Here is a 22,716-nt window from a genome sequence, read left to right as displayed (position 1 = left end):
GAGTTACCACACCGGGTGACACCAACCCTAGTGACGCCTCTGACTCCAGGGCTTGCGGCAACGAGACCCTACCTTAGGGTCTCGTCGGAAGCCCGATGGTCGCGATGGTCTTGACCATCGCGACCATCATTTTGGCTGCTCGCTATAGCTGTGGATGGTCACCCACAGCTATGCGAGTGGCCAGGAGGCCGCTCCAAAAAGGAGGAGGGACGGCCCTGATTCAGAGCGAGCGCTCTGTCAGAGCGTCTGGCTCTGAATCAGGGCCTTAGGGCGCTATTGGTCAAAGTTTGCCTTCTAGTCTCTTCTAAGCACTCCCTGAAACTCGGAACCTTCCTCTTGGATCTTAGACTTGATTATATATCGGATACAGCTTACAATTGGCACAATCACAATGTAGGACAGTTCTCTCGCTCCACTCAATTGTTGTCAAAATCAAGGATATTAGACTCAATTCAATATATATTTAGGAGAAAGGAATACTCAACCCAATGTGACCCAGATTGTCCCAAACATCAGTATATATTTAGGAGGATTGAATACTCAACCCAATGTAACCTAGAACTCAAGGATCATAGATCTTTTGCAAAGTAAAAGTGTGTGTTGATTTAGCCACTGAGGGCCTGATTCAGAGATGCACGTAATGCCCGTAGCTGCTCTGGGCCAATTGCATCATTACTAAAAAATCTCTATAGATAATTAGGTTTAGTACTCGCATGGAGTTCTACCTAATTACCGGAGGAATTCATCATTCCTCCTCTCCATAAGTATCTTTTCCGAAAAGCTGTCATTTTTGCGATGACAGCTTTTCAGAAAATACAGTGCATCCGGAAAGTATTCACAACGCTTCACTTTTTCCACATTTTCTTATGTTACAGCCTTATTCCAAAATGGAATAAATTAATTTTTGTCCTCAAAGTTCTACACACAATACCCCATAATGACAACATGTAAAAAGTTGTTTGAGATTTTTGCAAATTTAAAAAAAAAAAACACTAAGAAATCACATGTACATAAGTATTCGCTGCCTTTGCCATGAAGCTCAAAATTTAGCTCAGGTGCATCCTGTTTCCACTGTGGTAAATTCAGTTGATTGAATATGATTTTGAAAGGCATACACCTGTCTATATATGGTCCTACACTTGACAGTGCATGTCAGAGCACAAACCAAGCATGAAGTCCAAGGAATTGTCTGAAGACCTCCGAGACAGGATTGTCTCGAGGCACAAATCTGGGGAAGGGTACAGAAAAATATCTGCTGCTTTGAAGGTCCCAATGAGCACAGTGGCCTCCATCATCTGTAAATTGAGTAAGTTCGGAACCACCAGGACTCTTCCTAGAGTTGGCCGGCCATCTAAACTGAGCGATCGGGGGAAGAAGGGCCCTAGTCAGGGAGGTGACCAAGAACCCAATTGTCACTCTGTCAGAGCTACAGCATTCCTTTGTGGAGAGAGAACCTTCCAGAAGGACAACCATCTCTGCAGCAATCCACCAATCAGGCCTGTATGGTAGAGTGGCCAGACGGAAGCCACTCCTTAGTAAAAAATACATGGCAGCCCACCTGGAGTTTGCCAAAATGCACCTAAAGGACTCTCAGATCATGAGAGACAAAGATTGTACTCTTTGGAGTGAATGCCAGGTGTTATGTTTGGAGGAAACTAGGCACAGCTCATCACCAGGCCAATGCCACCCCTACAGTGAAGCATGGTGGTGGCAGCATCATGCTGTGGGGATGTTTTTCAGCGTCAGGAACTGGGAGACTAGTCAGGATAAAGGGAAAGATGAATGCAGCAATGTACAGAGACATCCTGGATGAAAACCTGCTCCAGAGCGGTCTTGACCTCAGACTGGGGCGACGGTTCATCTTTCAGCAGGACAATAACCCTAAGCACACAGCCAAGAAATAAAAGGAGTGGCTTCAGAACAACTCTGTGAATGTCCTTGAGTGACCCAGCCAGAGCCCAGACTTGAATCCAATTGAACATCTCTGGAGAGATCTGAAAATGGCTGTGCACCGATGCTTCCCATCCAACTTGATGGAGCTTGAGAGGTGCTGCAAAGAGGAATGGGGGAAACTGCCCAAAGATAGGTGTGCCAAGCTTGTGGCATCATTTTCAAAAAGAGTTGAGGCTGTAATTGCTGCCAAAGGTGCATCAACAAAGTATTGAGCAAAGGTTGTGAATACTTATGTACATGTGATTTCTTAGTTTTTTTTTTATTTATTAAATTTGCAAAAATCGTAAAAAAAAATTTTTTACACTGTCATTATGGGATATTGTGTTTATAATTTTGAGGACAAAAAATTATTTATTCTATTTTGGAATAAGTCTGTAACATAACAAAATGTGGAAAAAGTGAAGCATTGTGAATACTTTCCAGATGTACTGTAGATACTTCTCCCTACCTGAATCCTCTGCCGTTCTCTGTCTCCCCGCCCCATCAGCTCTGTCCTCTGGCATTGTATCCGGCTCCCACCCCCAATGCCCGCTCCATCCACTTTCCCCCGCAACCCCAACCCCCGCCCCCCCAAGTAGGTTCTGCCCGGCTGTCATATATACTTATAGCGCACCAGCGGCTGGCGCGTAACCCCGCTACATACCGTGCTGCAGCCAGACCTCCGTTGGTGGGCCCCCAGTCTGCCGGGCTGTGACAGGACACAACTGGTGGAGAGATGGTGTGAGCTGGGCAGAGGGGGCTGCAGATTTGTTTTTTAATACTATCCTATGTTCACCCTGCCGCCGTTTACGGTTGCTGCCAGGAAGCATCTCCCCTCTGTCTGTTCCCCGGTGACACTTGTAAGTTCTTCTTCAATTAACTGTTTATACTAAATAAGGGGGGAAACGGTTCCCGGCAGCAGCAGCATACAACAGCTGCGGGGAGAACAAACAGGAGGGAGCGATGAAGGGAGCCGGAGGAAGACCTGCTCAAGGTGAAAGCAGGTGAGTATGTCCCGCTGCTACACAAGCTGTGGTGTAAATGGCTGCTTGTGAAGCCTTACAAGGGGCTGTACGTACAGTAATACCATCAAATTCCGAAAATACATCATTTTCAGAATTTGATTTATAGCCTAATTTCTACATCCCCATACTAAGGGCTCTATTTATTAATATTATTTTTACTAAAATAAAGTGAAAAATTGTGTTTTCACACCCGTTTCACATTATTTTAGTTTCACCTACAGTTACTATAGGGCAATTGGAGTAGAATTAGTAAAATTCTACTCCAACCCCTAAGTATCACTTATTATTAGTAATCAGATCGCATTTCCCATAATTGTAATGGGAAATGTGATCCGACCAAAGTTACTAAAAATGAATTGTAAAAAAATACCGGGGAGGTGGAGGTGGCGTTATACAGGGTCTCCCCTGGTTACCGGGCTCCTACTCTGCTCTAAAAGGCAGAGCAGAGCCCGGAGCGGGCCCCAGTGATCAGAGATACGCTGGGGATACCCCAGGGATACGCTGATACACTGCAAAAAAAAATAGTAAAAAAAAAATTCACTTACCTGACTCCTGCTGCACTGCGGCCCGGTTATCAGCTGACCGGGTCATGGTGCAGGATGGGAGATCAGCTGACCGAAGGACATAGAAGACATCACCGGAGGCCGGATCATGCAGGTAAGTGTAATTAAGGGAGAGGGGGGGTCGCGGGGGGACCGCGATTACGGGGAGCGGAGCTTAATGACAGGGGCGGGGCTTAGCTCCGGGCGGGGGGTATAGCAGCAGTGGCTTGTCGGCGCATGCGCGGGGCACTGGTCACTAGTGTGTGGAGGGGATTCGCAGGGACAGAGCTTTCTCGCAAGCTTTGTCCTTGCAAGGGATTTGTAGTAAATCCCTGTGATATTGCCTGAATTCGCAATGCGAATTCAGTAAGTAATATCACACTACAATCTGCATTACTAATGCGGATTGTAGTAAAAAGAGCCCTAAGTATGGTGAGTGTGGAAATTAACGCAGACAGACTTAACCAGGAGATATCTGTGATATCTCCTGCGTTAAGTGTGTTAATTAAAACAAAAAAACCCGGTAAATTAAGGAGAAAGGTCCTTAAAACCGTTAGTTTAGTGTTGATGAATAGGCCCCCATGCCCTAATTTGCAGGAAACAATGTAGTCCCAGTTTCTAATATGGTGCACAACGTATCAAGGTATCTTTATCACCTCGGAAATACCCGCCACAAGTGATCCGTGTACAAAGTACCCCAAAGGTAAATATGACATACCGCACTCACAATAAGTGCAGTCATTTTTCAACACATAGTAGTTTCTTTAGACCTGCTAGTAAGTTAAAAAAAAATGGAGGGTGTACCCTACTCACCATCAATGTAGCTGTTTGGAAGCTTATCAAGGTATCTTTGTGTAGTATTTGTTTGATCACTACTACAGCTTCTTCCCTCAATGTATAGTTGGAAACAAATGAACCCAAATGGATAATCCAAACCAAAATTTTTTTTATTAAAAAAGTCCCAAACAAAATGGGATATCCACACAGACCGAAAATAAGATCACTATGGATCCAATGAAAGTTACAATGTCCAATAATATCAACAGTAAAAAAACAAAGGAAAGTGAGATAGCAGTTCCTTCCATATAAATAAAAATAAAATAAAAACATCAATCAATCCATATTACCTAAAATTCATATGTAGTAAAAAGGCTGTTCACACTCTTGGCTGGTCGATGCGTTTCAGCCCTTTATCAAGACATGCCTGGAGTATATTTGTATATGCACTGATTCATATGTATTATTGATAGAGCGCCTATTTTATGAGTCACATAATTTCTAGCTTGCTATATCATATGGAACTTTGGTGATAAGTTTATTTGGTGCATCTAAATTGGACAGTCTCTTTGTGCGACAGTTACCAGGGATACATTTAGTTTATTGAATGTAGTCCCAGTGTTTCATTAAGGCCACGTGGGGCCAGTGTGCCCAATCTGTGTATCCACTCTGTCTCTAGCTATTAGTAATTTTTTAGCCCTGTCCCCTCCTCTAGATAAATATGGAACCTGGTCTATGATGCTGCATCTAACTGTGGAGAAATTGTGTTTTGCTTGAGCAAAATAACGTGCCACAGGTTGAACACTAATTACTTTGGCAATAGCTGATCTAGTGGCCGAGTGGTGCAAAGCCATACACTCTTTAAATTGTAGTTCAGTTCTCTGACATACTGTTGTGCACAAGGGCATGTGATGGTGCAAATGACATATTTGCTCATACATGTTAGATGTTAACAAATTTAAAATTTTTCTCCTGTAGCGGCATGTTATACAAATAGGGCATTTATAAAAACCAGGTCTAGGTTGTCTTAAAAATGTGAATCTAGGGGTCTTACGCATATTGGTAATAACCGTGCAGACCAAATTCTTATCCCTGCTATAGCAGGACATCAGACTAGTGTTCTTGAGAGGTTTCAGATGTGGGGCCATATGTATCAAGACGTTATTTACATAAAATTATGCAGAAACTGCAGGTTCTGCATAATTTAATGTAGTGTACTGTACCTATGTACTAAAAGCACAATGCAGGAATTTCACAGAAATCTCACCATTATTATCAATGGGGACTACGATCTGATCTGTACTAAACTACTAAAAGCAAAGCTTTTTGGAATTTAGCCACGGAGAAATCTTTCACTTCTGAATTTCCCACGGAGAAGTCTTTCACTTCTGTGAAAGTCTTCCACAATTTACCGGGCATATGGTACATAGCAGGGATATATTAATTAAAAATTAAAATATCCCCTGCGAGTTGGACCGATAATAATCGCGCCAGTACTGCTATTATTGATACATAAACCTCCTGGATCTGAAGTTAGTATGGGCCAAAGTTTTTTGACTGATTTGTTTATATGAGTGCTCAGAAGGTTAAAAGAATTAACCCGTGAACCTTGCTCCTGGTTGTTTCCTGTCTTTTTGTGTAAGTATTCCCTTGGAATTGCATCAGACAAATCAGAGGACTGGCATAATAAACTGAACACGTAAGTCGAAAGTTACATAAATTAATTAATTAGATTCAAAAAAGAAAAACGCCTAAAGGTTGATCAAGATTACGAGCATCAACGCGTTCATTGTTGGCTCACAGGTGCTTACCCAGGAGTGACAAAAAGACCTTTATTTAGAAAAAGACAACAGAGACATCATACTGAAACATCAGGAGATACTGCTACTTCTCTCAGTGATAGTGATTCTCAAACTTTGGATACAGGAAAATACTATGGTAAACACCCTTTAGGGGTTCGCACAAGGCCCAAATTTTCAGCCCAGAAGAAAATATACGTGCAGAGGGGGGCAAAACAGTTGACACAGGAAGAGGTTCAGAGAAACCACCAATCCAACACAGGACATAATTTTAAATTTATCTAGTAGACAACTGTCTCAAGAAAAGGTCCAAGGTACTTCAACGGGGCTTGTTGCCACTGCAATGTAACGTGCAATCATTTACAGTGGAGGATTGAGCTATTTAAGCTCAGCAGAAGCATTAAACTCAAAACATATTTTTCCACTCCCAACACCACACCATGCGCTAAACTTATTTCTTTTACAATCCAGATCAACATTTGACCCGAATAGTAATAACTCTTTAATTAAAACCTTTACAAGGCTCATTGATCAGCAAGTATCAGAGCACCAAGATACTAAAAAAACTAAATATTGAAATATGTCCATTAAAGAACATAAAGCTATCGTCTTTAAAAACATATGGGACATTGGGCCTGATTCATTATGGATCGCAACTGCAGACGGCCGATTGTTGCGTACTGCACAAGCGTATGCATCGCAGTGCGCATGCGCGAAGGCTCCACTGCGATCACACTGTGACTACGCAGACCCATCGCAGAGTGATTGACAGGAATTGACCATTTGGGGGTGTTGACGGGGGAAGGGGGTGTTGGTGAAATGCAGGCTTGTCAATGCGTTAGAGCGCCGTTGCAGGGGCGTGCATAAATTAGTCATTGCAATGGCATACGCAGCTTTAGCTTTCACTGAGTGCGATGAGGCTAGCAAATTCTAAGTAATGTCATAAATTTTGCAATTGTGTGTGAGGTTCCGATGGTGCTCAATGTTACCGATGGTTTCGCAGACTTGTATGGTATTACGAACATGAGTAAGGGGAAGTGGGCGTCGTTATGTTGAGCTGCGACGGCATTTGCGATAGCAATCATTAGCATATTTTTGCAGTGGGACTGGGTGCGTAATCAAAGCTGCGATCGCAATAGCGATCCATAATGACTCAAGCCCATTTTTATAAGGCAGGCTGACAAGGGAGGTTCCATAGTAATCCAAAATTTGGAGGACTATCACTGGGAAATACAAAGACAACTCATCCACTGATATTCTTACACGCAATATGTTGTGATATATTTCTATCATGTCTGTGAACTTTGCATTTTCTGTATCACATTATGGGCCGGATTCAATTAGACGCAAAAACGTTAAGTTTGCACATGTGTGAACTTTTCGCACCCTTCGCCCGAATGTGTCTCTTTTTGCCATTATCGTGTATGCGGGTTTTCGGACAAAAGACGTGGTGCAGCCTTTGCCCTAAAAAGTGCGCCTGAAAATTGTTAAATGTGCCTGTACCCCGAGAAAAGGTAAACTAACTTTAGGTAATTGTTTAGAAGTGTATTACTGGGCAGAATCAAAGGGTTTGGGAGTTTATTGTGTCAAATGACTGTTATATGCAAATGTTATATGGGTCAAATAAATGCTACAGTTAAATTAGGGGTACATAAAAATGGGTGCAACTATATTTTTGTGTAATTTTAGGGTACGTTTAAAAAAAAGATAAAAATACACCTGCTACAGCCACCTGCAATCCCAAAACACTTGTCCCATTCATACAGCTCCCAAATTACCTAACTCACTACTTTAAACTCATTTTCCAACACTTTTTACATTTTGACCCCAAAAATTACATATAATTATTAGGGATAATTAAGTTAATTAAATTTTTTTTTTCCTAATTAGTCATTAGGGAGGGTGTCCAATGGAACCAAGTTCCCACATTTTTTGTCCAAATAGGGGTTTTGCACATTTTTTCTCCTGCTATGAGATGGTGAAAACTATTCGCCGCTTTTAGCTGCACAACATGCGCATGTGCGAAAAGCTGCAGCTAATAGGATAGCACGATAATAATTTTTGATGAAAAGTTTGCTCAAGTGTAAACTTTTCAGCAAATCGCGGCTTTTCACTGCTAATTGAATACGGCCCTAAGTGCCAAAAGTTCTTTCCATGCTTTAATTTTACTTTTATTACTACCAAGTGTATTCAGGTGGTGGATTTTACACTGATTATTTTCTGATGTAGGAATCCTCACCGGGGGTGTATCCTTACACCAGAATGCACTGAGTGTTTGGCTATATATGTTTGTTCATTTTGTATAGCTTGTAACCTGACGAAGAACTAAAGTAAATGTTCTGAGACATTGATTTATAATCCTGGGCTTGGAGTATTTCTTAAAGACGTCTTGAGTGCCGTCGTTTGGTTCTATATCATTGGATGCCGTCCTGGTCTTTAGGATGGTTATTAGGGAGGTTCCAAGAATTTGCTCCTGTATGCATTATATATATATATATTGCACATACATACACACACATAGTGTACATATATACAAACAGACAAACATACATACATACATCAGGCTTGTCTACCCTCCCGATTTTGCCGGGAGCCTCCTGAATATTGGGTGCCGCTCCCGGCCCTCTGGAAAGGCAGGCAAGCCTCCCAACTGACCCATCCTCCCCCCGAACCCGATGGAAACCCCCGAAGCGGGGGGGGGTGGGGGAGTGACGCAATAATCGTGTCATCGTTGTCCCGCCCCCTGCTTCACAATGCCGTTCATCATCGCCTGGCCCACGCCCCCCGCAGTATACAGACATTCAGCTCCCTCCTGGAAGGGAGGTACTATAACACTCTAGTTCAGAGGTTCCCAGACGCGGTCCTCAAGGTTCCCCAACAGTTCAGGTTTTAGAGATATCCATGGTTGAGCACAGGTGTTTAAATCAAATTGACTGAGGTACTAATTAAGCCACCATGAATATCTCTATAACCTGTACTGTTGGGGAGCAATGAGGACCGCGTTTGGGAACCTCTGCCCTAGCTACTTGTAATGGGATGTGCTACCTAGCGGAGACTTAATACTACAACATAGATGGCTAAAAAGATGTTGGTGTATTGCTGTCGTGTTGCGGTCAGTGGCTACTTGTAAAGACACAATTGCACTAACACAGGTGGCCATGTTCAGATAGATAGTCTGCGCCTCCATAAGGCTGGTGCAATATTTGATGGTGCAACCAATGGTGTGTCTTAATATGCACAACAACGGATTAGCCATCTCTACAAATACCAATCGGCTGTGACATTAGCATAAAGACATTCAGAAAAGTGGACAGTTTGAATGTTGACATGGCTTTTTGCTTATTATAGCCTAACCCTAAACTTAACCCTAACCCCAACCCTAAACCAAAGACTAATCCTACACCTAACCCTAAAAATAAGCAAAATATTTGTCGACATTCTGGTGTCGACATGCTAAATGTCAACATTATGAACATGTCAACATTTAACCATGTGCTGAGATTTTCCTTTGAATGGCAATTAACTCAGTACTTTCAGTTACATGACTAACAAATGCAATACAGATGTTAACATGTACTAAAACACTGTTATTAGTGAAATATAATTCAATGGCAAAAGTATGCTTTAACAATGCTATGCTCTTCCCTGCAGATATTCGCTTAATGAATGGGGAGAGTCGCTGCCAAGGCCGAGTCGAAGTTCTGTACAATGGGACTTGGGGGACAGTATGTGATGATGATTGGGACATTGTAGATGCCAATGTGGTTTGTCGACAACTGGGTTGTGGCAACGCCATTACTGTACCTCACCGGCTCTCATTTGGCCAAGGAACTGGACCAATTCTATTAGATAATGTGGACTGCAAAGGGAGAGAAACAGCACTGAGTCAGTGCAGGAGCCTTGGATGGGGAATTCATAACTGCTACCACTATGAGGATGTTGCTGTCACCTGTAATGGTAAAAAGGTTTGGTTCCGGTCTGTCATGGAAAAGAATTAAAAGGTTATGTTGTACGTTTTTTACTAAAAAGCTCAAATGCATCCACTACACAAATGTGCACCAGTTATTTCCTTTTACCTAATATGTGGTGCATGATATTAATATACAATGTAAAAATATATCTTATTTTTTATGGGAATGTTTGTTACTTCTTCTATGTCTGTGAAGAAGTAAATTATACCCGTGCTAGGATGTCCTACTTCTAGTACTACATTAGCAAAACTCATAATGTTTAATGACTAATATTCTGTTACTGCGTGTTGTTATGTATTTATTTATTCAGAAATATTGCCTACACCAAGTAACAAGGGTATATCCACAAAAACAACCTCAGCATCCCTGCAAAATGGTCTACGTAAGTTAAAATTGTGCAGAGTGCAGTTGTGTTGTGTGTATGTGCATTGTTTGTTTCAAATTGTTCACAGTACATTTGGAAAAATTACTGGGCCTTGGGCAAAGATCACATGAGAGGTCTCTGCTACAGTATATTCATGCCTCTCCTCCCTACATCCCCCTCCTCACTTCTGTGCACACTTCTCTCTGCCCACTCTGTTCCTCTACTGGCTACTTTCTCACCTCAGCCCTGGTCTCCTCCTCTCACTCCCACATCCAAGATCTCCTGTACTGCCCCAATGCTCTATAATTCTTCCTCTCCCTATCAGAGTCTGTTACAGTATGCACACCTTTAAACAGCCACTTGACTCACCGCTTCATATATCCCTCTCAGCCCTCCTCATAAGTCATTACTCTCATCCTCTGATCCCACATACTTTTCCAGTTCACCCTCTTGGTGGGATGTAGTCGGCATCACAGCGTGCGGGATGCCGATGGTCTGAATACCGGCGCCAAAATCCCGACAGGACGGGATCCCGGCACAAATATCCCGACCGCCGGCATCCCGAGGGTAAGTATCAGGGTGTTAGGGGGAGGTTAGGGTTAGGTAACGTGGTTAGGCACCGGGTAGTGAGCGTTAGGATTAGAGTGCGGCAACAGGGAGAGTGGGTTAGGGTAGGGGTTTGAAAAATACTTATCATTACTTCCTATGGGTTACGGGATTCTAGCTGTCGAGATGCCGCTGTCTGTATTTTGACCAGCGGCATCCCGACAGCCGGGATTTCATACCCAACCTCATTTGGTTATGCCCCTCCTTTTAGATGCTAAGCCCTCATGGAGAGAACCCTTTGACATTGTTCTCTACTACTAGCACTATCCCTATCACCGGTGTGCCCCTGCTTCCTGTCTCCTATCCACCACCAGCAACTCTGATCCTGTGTGTAAACCTACTTGAATGTCAATTTATTTCTACTCCTCCCTCTCCCCCAAGCAAATTTTCACTATTGGATCTACCCTTCCATTACTTCTCCTATTAACTCCATCCAGCATTTTGTTGTATTGTTTTGTTATAGCTACAGTGGCGGATCCAGGAATCTGTGGGGAGGTGTAGTCATTGCTACCACCCTTCTCCCCAAAACACTTCTCACCTGTCCACTATACCTTGCGGCACCATATAAACAAAAGATAATAATAATACCCCTCCACCTTTTTCATGTAGCAATTTCATCAAAGGTTCTCTATAACTGTGGGTATAAAACCACAGGTTTTCCATATAACTCCCCCCACCACCTCCCACATGCACATCACCCTTCCTTATTTCATTGTATTGTTTCCAATAAATTATTTTTTCCGATAAATTTATCATTAAAACTATTTCCATCCCCAAATTTCTTATTACAGCATTTAATAGCCAACACATCATTCTAACAGAAAATCATATCAGTGTTGTAACCATAAGCCTGGCAGGCAGCCTGATAGATACATCATGCTGTCAAGGAGTCTGTAAATAGTCAGGAGTGCAGAGCAGCCTCCTCTCCATGATCTCACATGTGATGCTATATGGCACACAGACCATGGACTCACCGTCAGTAGCCATGCAGTCTCTTTGACTATATACTCTGTAGCAGGATATTTGGCGATTAAAATTAATACTAATAACCTGACTTGCAATAATGGAATTTGTGAAGCCTTTCACTTTGATGTTTAATAATAATACTACTACTAGTACTACTACTACTAATAATACTACTACTACTAATAATACTACTACTACTACCTTTAGAATGTAAGCTCTCACGAGCAGGGCCCTCATCCTCACGTGCTTCTCCTCCCCCTACTTATAGTATAATTTACTCCTAACTCCCTACAATGGCACCTACCACCTGGTTGCTCATGTCCTGCTGCTTGTGTTTTGCAGCTGAGTTTATAACCTTGTCCTTGTCCTGCATTGTTTTGTATTACTATTAACTGTTTTTCTTGTGTGCTCATTTATGTACTGTGTAAGGCGCTGCGGAACCTTTGTGGCGCCATATAAATAAAGGATAATAATAATAATAATAATGTAGTGAGCAAATAATGCAGACTTGTGCAATGCAATATTCTGTGCAATAAATGAGCTTCAGGTCACCATAGGGATTGTGAATGTGTTTTGGAGGGAGTGGAGAGGTTTTTAGGTACCCAGATTCCCCCCAGATTAGGAAATGATGTTGATAAAATGTTAAGAACAGAAATAATAAAATATGCAGTTATATTTATGGCCAGCAGGAGGCAGATGAACTTCACAAATCCAGTAAAATAATTGTGCAATGTAATTTCTAAACTATAAATATCTACACTTGTATTATTCATTTGTTTGTTGCATCTGACAAAACAGAAGGATGTAAATCTACTTATGAAAATCATTGTGCAATGTAATTTCTAAATTATAAATATCTACACTTGTATTATTCATTTGTTTGTTGCATTTGACAAAACAGAAGGATGTAAATCTACCTATGAAAATCAATGTACATACTCCGCAATATGTTATACATTTGTAATTATCCTTAGCTTGCCTCTGAGATTATTGTAGGTTTACATAATAGCCTGATAATGGCTAGTTTCTGCTAATTGTATCACATTACCTGTGCTCTACAATTACTGTAAATATTGAGTCATTTAAGTGGCCAATGACTGTTCATTTTTTAATTTCAGGAGATGGCAGCATCAGGTTGGTCAATGGAGCTGACGCCTGCCAAGGAAGAGTTGAAATCTTCTACAAGGGAAACTGGGGTACAGTGTGTGATGACGACTGGGGAATAAAGGACGCAAGTGTTGTATGCAGACAAATTAGCTGTGGTCAAGCCTTGGACTACAAAAGCAATGCTTATTTTGGTTATGGAACTGGCCTAATATTACTGGATAATGTGAACTGTGATGGGTCAGAGCCTTACCTGTCAGCTTGTTACAGCCTTGGCTGGGGAATTCACAATTGTGGCCACCACGAAGACGCTGGAATCATTTGTGCTGGTAAATTGCAGCACTGTTTGCTGTCTAATGTTCATTTCAATGATGTGACTAATGGAAATTACAATACCCTACTGTAGTTAACTATCAATCTCCCTTTGTTACCTATGTTATATACATTTCAGTAGAGGGTACTGAATCTACTCACAAAGAAAAGTGATATAGATGTAGGCATGGTGCACTTCACCAGAGAGCAGTCAGACCCTAAAGTCAATAAGACTGCTCAATGTTCAGAAATCGATGATATGCTTGCTGAAATTTAGCATGGTACATGAAAACATTGGCGTTACATGGAAACAGTTTATGATCCCTGTCTATTCTGTTTACATGTAGGGTGACTATGTAATACATTGTCAGTTATTGCTCTGCGATTCTAGGGCCTGATTCAGAGACGGACGCATTGGCGATTTTTATCCAGATTGAGCAATTGTTGAGGATCCATTTGCAAAGTGAGCGACAGGTAGTCAACATTTTGGGGGGTATCGGGGGGGAGGGGGGTCAGGAAAATGCAGGTGTGTTTTACCATTTAAACGCTGTTACATGGGTGTGCATGAATTAGCCATTGCGATCTCCTAAACAGCATAAGAGCTCTCTGTGTGTCAGGAGAGACGCGACTTCATACACAGATGAGAAGCCAGCAGTGGGCGTCCTTATGCTCTGGTATACTTTTAAACTATTAGCATATTCTAGCGGCTGTTGTTTCTTGCAAAATCGCAGCTGCGACAGCATTAGCGTCCATCTCTGAATCAGGCCCCTGGTAAATAACTTACAGTGATAATGGCTCATTTGGGTGCCATAAGGCAAATAGATCTTCATTAATAACACACTTTTCTTCCTCCTCAGTTTTATTTAAATAGCTGTTTTTTTTATGCATCTTTAGTGAACTGTCAGAGGATATTATATGTTAATGTACTATTGTGTTATTGTCCAGGGCTTGGTATCTCAACTACGACCCCAAACATCACTCCTGTAGCTGGAGACACTGCAGAGTCACTCACTGACACAGCAACAGGTATAAAATACATTCATTTTACCTCTATTCCAATAGAATTGTGTACAGAATGTAACTTGTGCTTTTTTCCCTGTGCATAGTTACATGGGGTGGAGGCCTGCATTTTCCTGAGAAAGATTTGCTCACCACGGCATTTTTTCAGCCAGGAAGAAAAAGTAAGTTTTAGTTTTCTGTTTATCATTACACCTGTTAAATTTGCATAATATTAAGTATTTTGTTCAATATTGCACAGGCAAAAAGAAGGAAATTTCCTTTTTTGGGGCACTCTTTATATAGATAAATCTTATGATATGATTGTAAATTATTAAAACATACCTTTTATTTAATGTCTTTAGAAAAATAAGTGACATAAAATCACGTCACTACATGGGTAGAAAATTATAAGGCGAACATATATACAAATAACACGAAATGAGATAGAAAAACAGTACACTCAAATCAGTAGTGGTTATGTATTGATAATATTTGTTTATTAACTGGGGAAAAAAATGAAGATGGACGGTCAAAATTATTGTACCATCTGTCTGTTGTCTATAGTCTACAAAGAGGGAAAAAATTTATATATATCTCCCTCTGTTGAAATTAACCAGTATAATCCACAAAATTGCACTTATCCCTGAAAAATAGCAGTTATATATAACACAATTGCACGTATCCCTGTGAAAGTGCTTGGTTAATTATTGTAAAACGTATCAATATTGCACGTATCCCTGTGTAATGGTTATTTAATCATACAAAGTGAACATTTTGACATAACGATGTTATCCAACATAATCCACACAATTGCACAATTTCCTGAAAAGGTTGCAATTAGATATTGCATGCTTTAATATTGCACGTATCCCTGTGTAATGGTTATTTAATCATACAAAATGAGCATTTTAACATAACGATGTTATCCAATATAATCCACACAATTGCACAAATCCTTGAAAAGATATTGCACGTATCCCTGTGTGGTAGTTTATTTAATCATACAATATGTAGATATAATAAATGAACATATGACACAATTGCACAGATCCCTGTGAAAGTGCTTAGTTAATTATTATAAAACGTATCAATATTGCACATATCCCTGTGTAATGGTTATTTAATCATACAAATTGAATATTTTGACATAACGATGTTATCCGACATAGGGGCCTATTCATCAACACTAAAATAACGTTTTTAAGGACATTTTCCTTAAATAACGTTATTTTGGTATTCATGAACAGACTTAACACAGGAGATATCACAGATATCTCCTTGCTAAGTCCCCCTGCGTTAATTTCCACACTCCCCATACATTAGTATGGGGATGTGGAAATTATGGTATTCATCAAATTCCGAAAATTATCAATTTTCGGAATTTGATGCAGTTACTATTCGCCACTGTGAGGTGGCGAATAGCAGAATCCACTTACCTGTATCCGCGTGTGCAGGTCCCCCGACGAGTCCCTCCGGCGCTCTGTTCCGTCCTCAGGCTCCGGAGGCTGGTCTGTCATGTGTGCTCCCCAGCAGAGCACAAGAAAGTTTAGAAAAAGAAAAAAAAATGTTTTTTTTTTTCTAATCTGTCATGTGGTCTGCAGGGAAACCACATGACAGACCAGCAGGATGGAGCCAGAGGCTGCTGCGCGGACAGGTAAGTCGGGGGGGGGGAAGGTGAGCGGAGGGGGGTGGGGGGGGTCGGGGGGGGGTACGAAACTTACCGCATCTGTAGGCAGTGCTGCGCATGCGCTGGTTTTACAGATGTAACAGCGCATGCGCAGCACTGTTTCCAGACGCGATAAGGTAGTGTAGAGAGGGAAAAGTATCTATTTTCCGAAAAGCTGTCATCGCAAAAATGACAGCTTTTCGGAATAGATACTTATGGAGAGGTGGAATGATGAATTCCACCTATAATTAGCTAGAACTCCATGAGAGTTCTAAAGCTAATTATCTCCATTGAATTTTTACGTTTAATGAATAGGCCCCATAATCCACTCAATTGCACAATTCCCTGAAAAGGTTGCAATTAGATATTGCACATTTCAATATTGCACGTATACCTGTGTAATGGTTATTTAATCATACGAAATGAGCATTGCACATATCCTTATTCAATTTATGGTCATTTGCATTAATACACCATTGAGTGTGGACAATACGAAAATTCCCACTTTTTACCTGCTCCCTAAAATACATAAAAATCTGAGAGATCCTCCTGGCAGACTGATAGTATCAGGAATAGGCAGCATTACTGAAAAAGCTAGCATATTCATAGACATGCATTTACGACATCAATTGACAGGACTTCCCTCCTATGTTCAGGATACCACTGATGTACTCAGGAAAATTAATGCTATCCAACTGAGTGATAATAACTTACTAGTCAGCATAGATGTAGAGTCACTCTATACCAGAATTGGTCATGATGATGGCATAGCTGCCATCAAATTTTTCTTGATGATGGAAGGCATGGATGATTTCCACAAATTTCTCTTGAAACTTCTGCATTTTGTGCTACACAAAAATTACTTGACTTTTAATGACCAATTTTTCTTGCAAACCAGAGGTACTGTGATGTGGGCAGCTTGTGCCCCCATGTATGCCAATTTATTTCTTGGGTGGTGGGAACGAGAGGTGGCATTTAGTGAGGCAAATTACCATTTGACTAAATACGTCACAACGTGGCTTCAATATATCAATGATATATTGGTAATCTGGGAGGGTACTTTGGAACAATTAGATCTGTTTATTAAGACCCTCAACAACAACAGTGTAAATCTTAGATTTACATACGAGGTCAGCTTCACTAGTATAGCCTTTTGGATTTAAGAAGTTATAGAAGTCAGAACAACATGATAGCCACAGAGCTCTATAGAAAACAAACAGCAACCAAAAGCCTCCTGCATCACTCAAGCTCCCATCTTCCTCCTACCTTGGAGAATATACCCAACGGTGAGTTTTTGAGACTACATAGGAATTGTTCTGATGACATAACATTAAAAACCAAAAGTGTGGATTTAACTAATCAATTAAAAGAAAGAGGCTACAGTGGTAGGACCATTAAACAAGCCCGTCATTTCGCTTCCCAAACCAAACGTTATTTTTGAAGGGAACAAAACTGTCGAAAAGAAAATACCTGACAAAATTAGATTTTTAGGCAATTTTTTGTAACAACTGGAAGGAAATAAGAAATTCTATACAAAGACACTGGTCCATTCTTCTCTCTGACTCAGATCTTGCAGCAAAATTAGATAAAACAGTAGCAATGAGTTGGAGAAGGTCCATGAACCTAAAGAATCACCTGGTTAGGAGTCACTATACTAAGTATCCTTCTAGAACACCAGTAACAACAGGAACATATCCTTGTGGGTCTTGTAAAATCTGTGATTACATTATAAACATCAAGAAATTTAAAGACAAATTTGGAGAAAACATCCAATTAAAGCACTATATCAACTGTCGCAGCAGATGTCATCTACTGCATAATGTGTACATGCAGGCGGAGATACTTTGGAATCACATCACGAATGCTCAAACAAAGAATTCTAGAACACTTGGGCAATGTTAGACATGCTGGATCATACATTAGTAAGATGAAGCAACTTACTAGGGTGGCCTGACATTTCCACATGAAACACAGCGGTTCAATCAAGGACTTAAAAGTCTTTGGTTTGGAAACTTTGAACCTTGGTATTAGAGGAGGGGATGTTAATAAAGAACTCTTGAAAAAAGAGACTTACTGGACGTTCAGACTGGGGAGCATTGCTCCAATTGGTATGAACAAAAATATAAATTTCAGTGTCTTCCTGTAATATCATTATAAATAGTTTTAGAGTATTTTTCACAGTAACCCAGCTAGGTTTTATTAACAAAAAATTCCCCTATTTTTCTTTTTCTTTTTTTTGTTTCACCTTTCACAAAAAATACTTTTCATCCAAACAATTTCACAGAGGGATGAACACTCTACACCTTAGTTTTAGCACTAGTGCACATCATCTTAATTTTTAATTTAGTAGCATTACTTTATAATCATTAATATTCATTTCTTTTCATTTCAAATATAATTATTGTGATTATCACTTTCACATTTCTGTTCATACTTTTTCTTCACTAGATTTCACTTCACGTACTACTTTTAAAACCCCTTAAAACAAAATATTTTCCTATATATATATACTGTATTTAAAAAAAATATATAGATTTTTTCATATTTGAGATTATGTAATTGATTTATTTACTATTACAATAATAAGATAGTGATATCACTATTGGGACAATATGTTCATAAATTCTACTAATTGCTGCTATAGAAATAATTTTTTAACAAATATATATAATAATATAATTTTTGAGTTCTCATGTTACACCTCTCTGATATATAAGTGCTTTTTCATTGATAACCTCAATTTTTTTAATTCTCTGATCATGCTGTATAATGTATTTTCTCCCTTTTCCCTTTCTAGCAATTGCTGGATAAGTTCCATTATATTATTTAATTGGTATGATAATCTGTCCATCACCAACTCTAACCTATTAATTGGTTTTCAGAGCCATCTGATTATGATTGGCTTCTAAGCCAGTCAATCAACCCCCCTGACAGCTGTCATTGGCTGACTTAGACCTTAAATAAAGACAACAGTGCTATGGAGATTAGGTCTTGTTTGTGAACAAGCCAATAGGTAAAACGCGCATCAAACTACAAAGCCCCACCCACCAAGGATCTGATCAGCTGACCTGCAGCATGAGCACATACTCTTTTCATTCCAGCTGTCCCTGCACTGACGGAGATTCCCTTCATAAGCATCAGCAGCTCGGCGGCTAGATTATAGCCGCATTTAGTGATACTGCATGGAGGGAGACAAGCAGAAACAGCTGACAAGCTGACCCGCAGCACAAGCACATGCTCCATTTACGATAGCTGACCCTGCATTGACGGGGATTCCCTCTGTTAGCACCAGCAGCTGGGCGGCCAGACACTAGCCGCATTTAGACCATCTCACAGGTAAAGTAAGCACTTATCTTTCCTTTTCCAAGTGTTGACCTGACTGATCTAGGGTGAATCTGGTCCCTGCAATACCTTTTGGCATCAGTGACTACCTAATACACTAGTGTGTTGTGAGCGGTTGTGAAGTGTGCCGCCTGACCGCCGGTCACATTATACAATAGCATGGCCCGGGCTGCCGCTGCGCTCCTCTGGGAGGCTCAGGCGTGCCCGGGCCATGAACTGCCTAGACGTGGCAGCGTGACATCACAGGTCATGCACACCGCATTGCCCGCCCACTCCACCAGTGGCCCAGCCAACTCTGCCCGCCCTGCCAGTGGCCCAGCAGTTACCCAGCCAGCTCTCAGTGACAAAGCCAGCTCTTCCCACCCGCCCTGCACCAGTGACCCAGCCAGCACATCCTGCTCGCAGCCAGCCAGCCCTGTGGGGTAAGCCAATATACTTTTTTTTTTCTTTCTGTGGAGAGCAATGTTTTTTTTCTCTGTGGGGGCCAGTGTGCTTTTTCTTTGTGGAGAGCAGTGTGGGTTTTTAGATGTGGGTGCCAATGTGATGGGGGTTTTTTCTGTGGGGCCAGTAAATGTGATTTGTTTTATACCTTTGGGGCCAATCTAGTGTGGTTTGATCTTGCAGGGGCCAATGTAGTGTGTTTTGTTCCTGCAGGGGCCAATGTAGTGTGTTTTGTTCCTGCGGGTGTTTGTTCTTTCATAGGTCGCACACGCTGCATCGCCGGATGGTGTGTCTTGGCAATCTTAAAATTTTGCGCAGTGTGCCTCGACTTGAAAAAGGTTGAAAATCACTGACCTAACTCCCTATTTAGATCTTTAACAACCCACTACTATACTTTAATTTCTGTGGACACCAGCTCTCCCACTCTCTCATCACTTGTCCAGTGCAAGGTCAGATGTACAACAAGTGAAAGCAGAAGTGGGGGACACTTTTGTGCCCTATTTTTAACTTATTCTAGTGCAAACAGCTATATAACCTGTGTCATTATTATTTTCTCTGCCTATATTTTAATGGAGTTAACAAAAATGCGCTCTGCCCAGAGCAACACATGATATTTATAAATATATCTTCAATATCATGATCTTTTAAACATTTACTAATAATCTAATTGAAGATATTATCACTAATCTATTTCCAAGAGATAAAAAATACAAGTCACTCTTTCAGTTTAAAATTAGGACAACAGATCCCCATTTATGTACAAAGTGCTGGATTTACAACTATATGGTCTTCTCATATGATCTTACATCTTTTCTTCCATACCTCATGAAATTGCTTGCCTCAAGGTTAATATTCAATTATTGTTCTTCTTTAGATCCGTGCAATACTTTTATGTCAAAAAATTATTATGTTATGAATACGGATACACAGGGACATGTGCAATATCTATATATTGTTTACAGCAATTCACACTTTGCAGGGATAGGTGCAATATTGCTATTGATAATTACCCCAATGGTTTATTAATGCAAATTACCATAAATTGAATAAGGATATGTGCAATGCTCATTTTGTATGATTAAATAACCATTACACAGGGATACATGCAATATTGAAACGTGCAATATCTAATTGCAAACTTTTCAGGGAATTGTGCAATTGTGTGGATTATGTTGGATAACATCGTTAAGTCAAATTGTTTACTTTGTATGATTAAATAACCATTACGTTTTATAATAATTAACCAAGCACTGCTATTTTTCAGGGATAAGTGCAATTTTGTGGATTATACTGGTTAATTTCAACAGAGGGAGATGTATATACATTTTTTCCCTCTTTGTAGAATATAGACAACAGACAGATGGTACAATAATTTTGACCGTCCATCTTCATTCTTTTCCCCAGTTAATAAACAAATATTATCAATACATAACCACTACTGATTTGAGTGTACTGTTTTTCTATCTCATTTCGTGTTTTTTTGTATATATGTTCGCCTTATAATTTTCTACCCATGTAGTGACGTGATTTTATGTCACTTATTTTTCTAAAGACATTAAATAAAAGGTATGTTTTGATAAGTTACATTCATATCATAAGATTTATCTATATAAAGAGTGCCCCAAAAAGGAAATTTCATTCTTTTTGCCTGTGCAATATTGAACAAAATATAACATTGTATTTTTTCTTGGGTGTACCAACAACACAGTATTATCTTTAAAGGAATTCTATATCCAGTAACATTATAATATTGTTGGTAATTTTACGTTTAAATTGAGTGACTACTTTATTCATCCTGTGTATTTAATCTATCCCCAATCCCCTTTTCCCTCATTTTTTTTTTATAATATTAAGTTTTTCAACTAGACGTGAAAATGTTACGTTTCAGCAGACAAAAACTTTGCGCACTGTTCCCCGAATGTGTGACTTTTTGCATCTATCGCATTTGCGCAATCCTATTGTAAAAGACATGATGCAGCATTTGTCCGAAAAAATACCTTGGCGTTAGCGGTGAAAAGTACTGCTGAAAATGGGGAAGTTTGCCTGTACCCCCAAAAAAGGTCAACTTAGGGTAATATTATAGAAGTCTGTTAGTAACCATAATCAAACAGTTTGGGGTTCTCAAATTGTGTGAAATTGCTGTTATGTGTGTTTTTCTATACAAGTGAAAAAATTGTTAGAAAGTAATATTTTTTGGGAAAATGTAAATGCTGTAGTTAAAATGGGGGTACATTAACATGGGTGTAAGTATGTTTTTGTATCATAAAAGTGCATTTTTGAAAAATGTTAAAAATACACCTGTTACGTGCACCTGTAATCCTAAAAACACCTGCCCCATCCATACAGCCCCCCAAAATACCAATTCCACTACTTTAAACCCATTTCCCGATAATTTTTACTTTTTCACCCCAAACATGGCATGTCATTACTCATTATTGTTCGAATTAAGCTAATTAAAAAAATACTTTGACCTAATTAGTCATTAGGGGGGTGTCCAAGGGGTTCTGAACCAAGTCCCAACATTTTTGGCCAAAATTAGGGGTTTTGCACAAATTTTCACCTGCTCTGAGATGGTGAAATCTTTTCACCACTTTTGACTATGAAGAATGCGCACATGCGAAAAGGTACGTAATAGGGTAGCGCGAAACGCATGATGAGCCCCTAACTGTAACATGGCAGTTAGGAGCTGATTGGCTGGTACTTTATCTCTCTCCAATTTATTACTCTCCAAGGCTTAGTAACATCTCCCCCTTGTTCTCAAAATTGTTATAAATGAAAAAGATATTTCACCTATTTAAGCAAAAACTGTAAACACTGTATGAGAAATGTAAAACTGACTTAATTCTGCTGCACCACTTACATTATTCTTT

General features: G+C 40.2%; 1 protein-coding gene across 1 annotated transcript in view; it reads left to right on the top strand.

Annotated features, from left to right (window-relative positions):
• LOC148502643 (scavenger receptor cysteine-rich domain-containing group B protein-like) overlaps positions 1-22,716 on the top strand; it is a 51,457-nt gene that overhangs the window by 16,400 nt on the left and 12,341 nt on the right. Inside the window, exons 3-7 of the mRNA XM_088449493.1 lie at positions 9,727-10,032; positions 10,357-10,428; positions 13,101-13,415; positions 14,344-14,424; positions 14,505-14,579. Of these exons, the coding sequence (XP_088305619.1) occupies positions 9,727-10,032; positions 10,357-10,428; positions 13,101-13,415; positions 14,344-14,424; positions 14,505-14,579 (849 nt within the window). The remainder of the gene's footprint in view (positions 1-9,726; positions 10,033-10,356; positions 10,429-13,100; positions 13,416-14,343; positions 14,425-14,504; positions 14,580-22,716) is intronic.

The sequence above is a fragment of the Taudactylus pleione genome, unplaced genomic scaffold (genome assembly GCF_031769625.1).
Source record: "Taudactylus pleione unplaced genomic scaffold, aTauple2 ptg000487l, whole genome shotgun sequence".
NCBI lineage: Eukaryota > Metazoa > Chordata > Amphibia > Anura > Myobatrachidae > Taudactylus > Taudactylus pleione.
The sequence above is the reverse complement of the archived record's forward strand: the minus strand, read 5'-3'. Positions and strand labels throughout refer to the sequence as shown.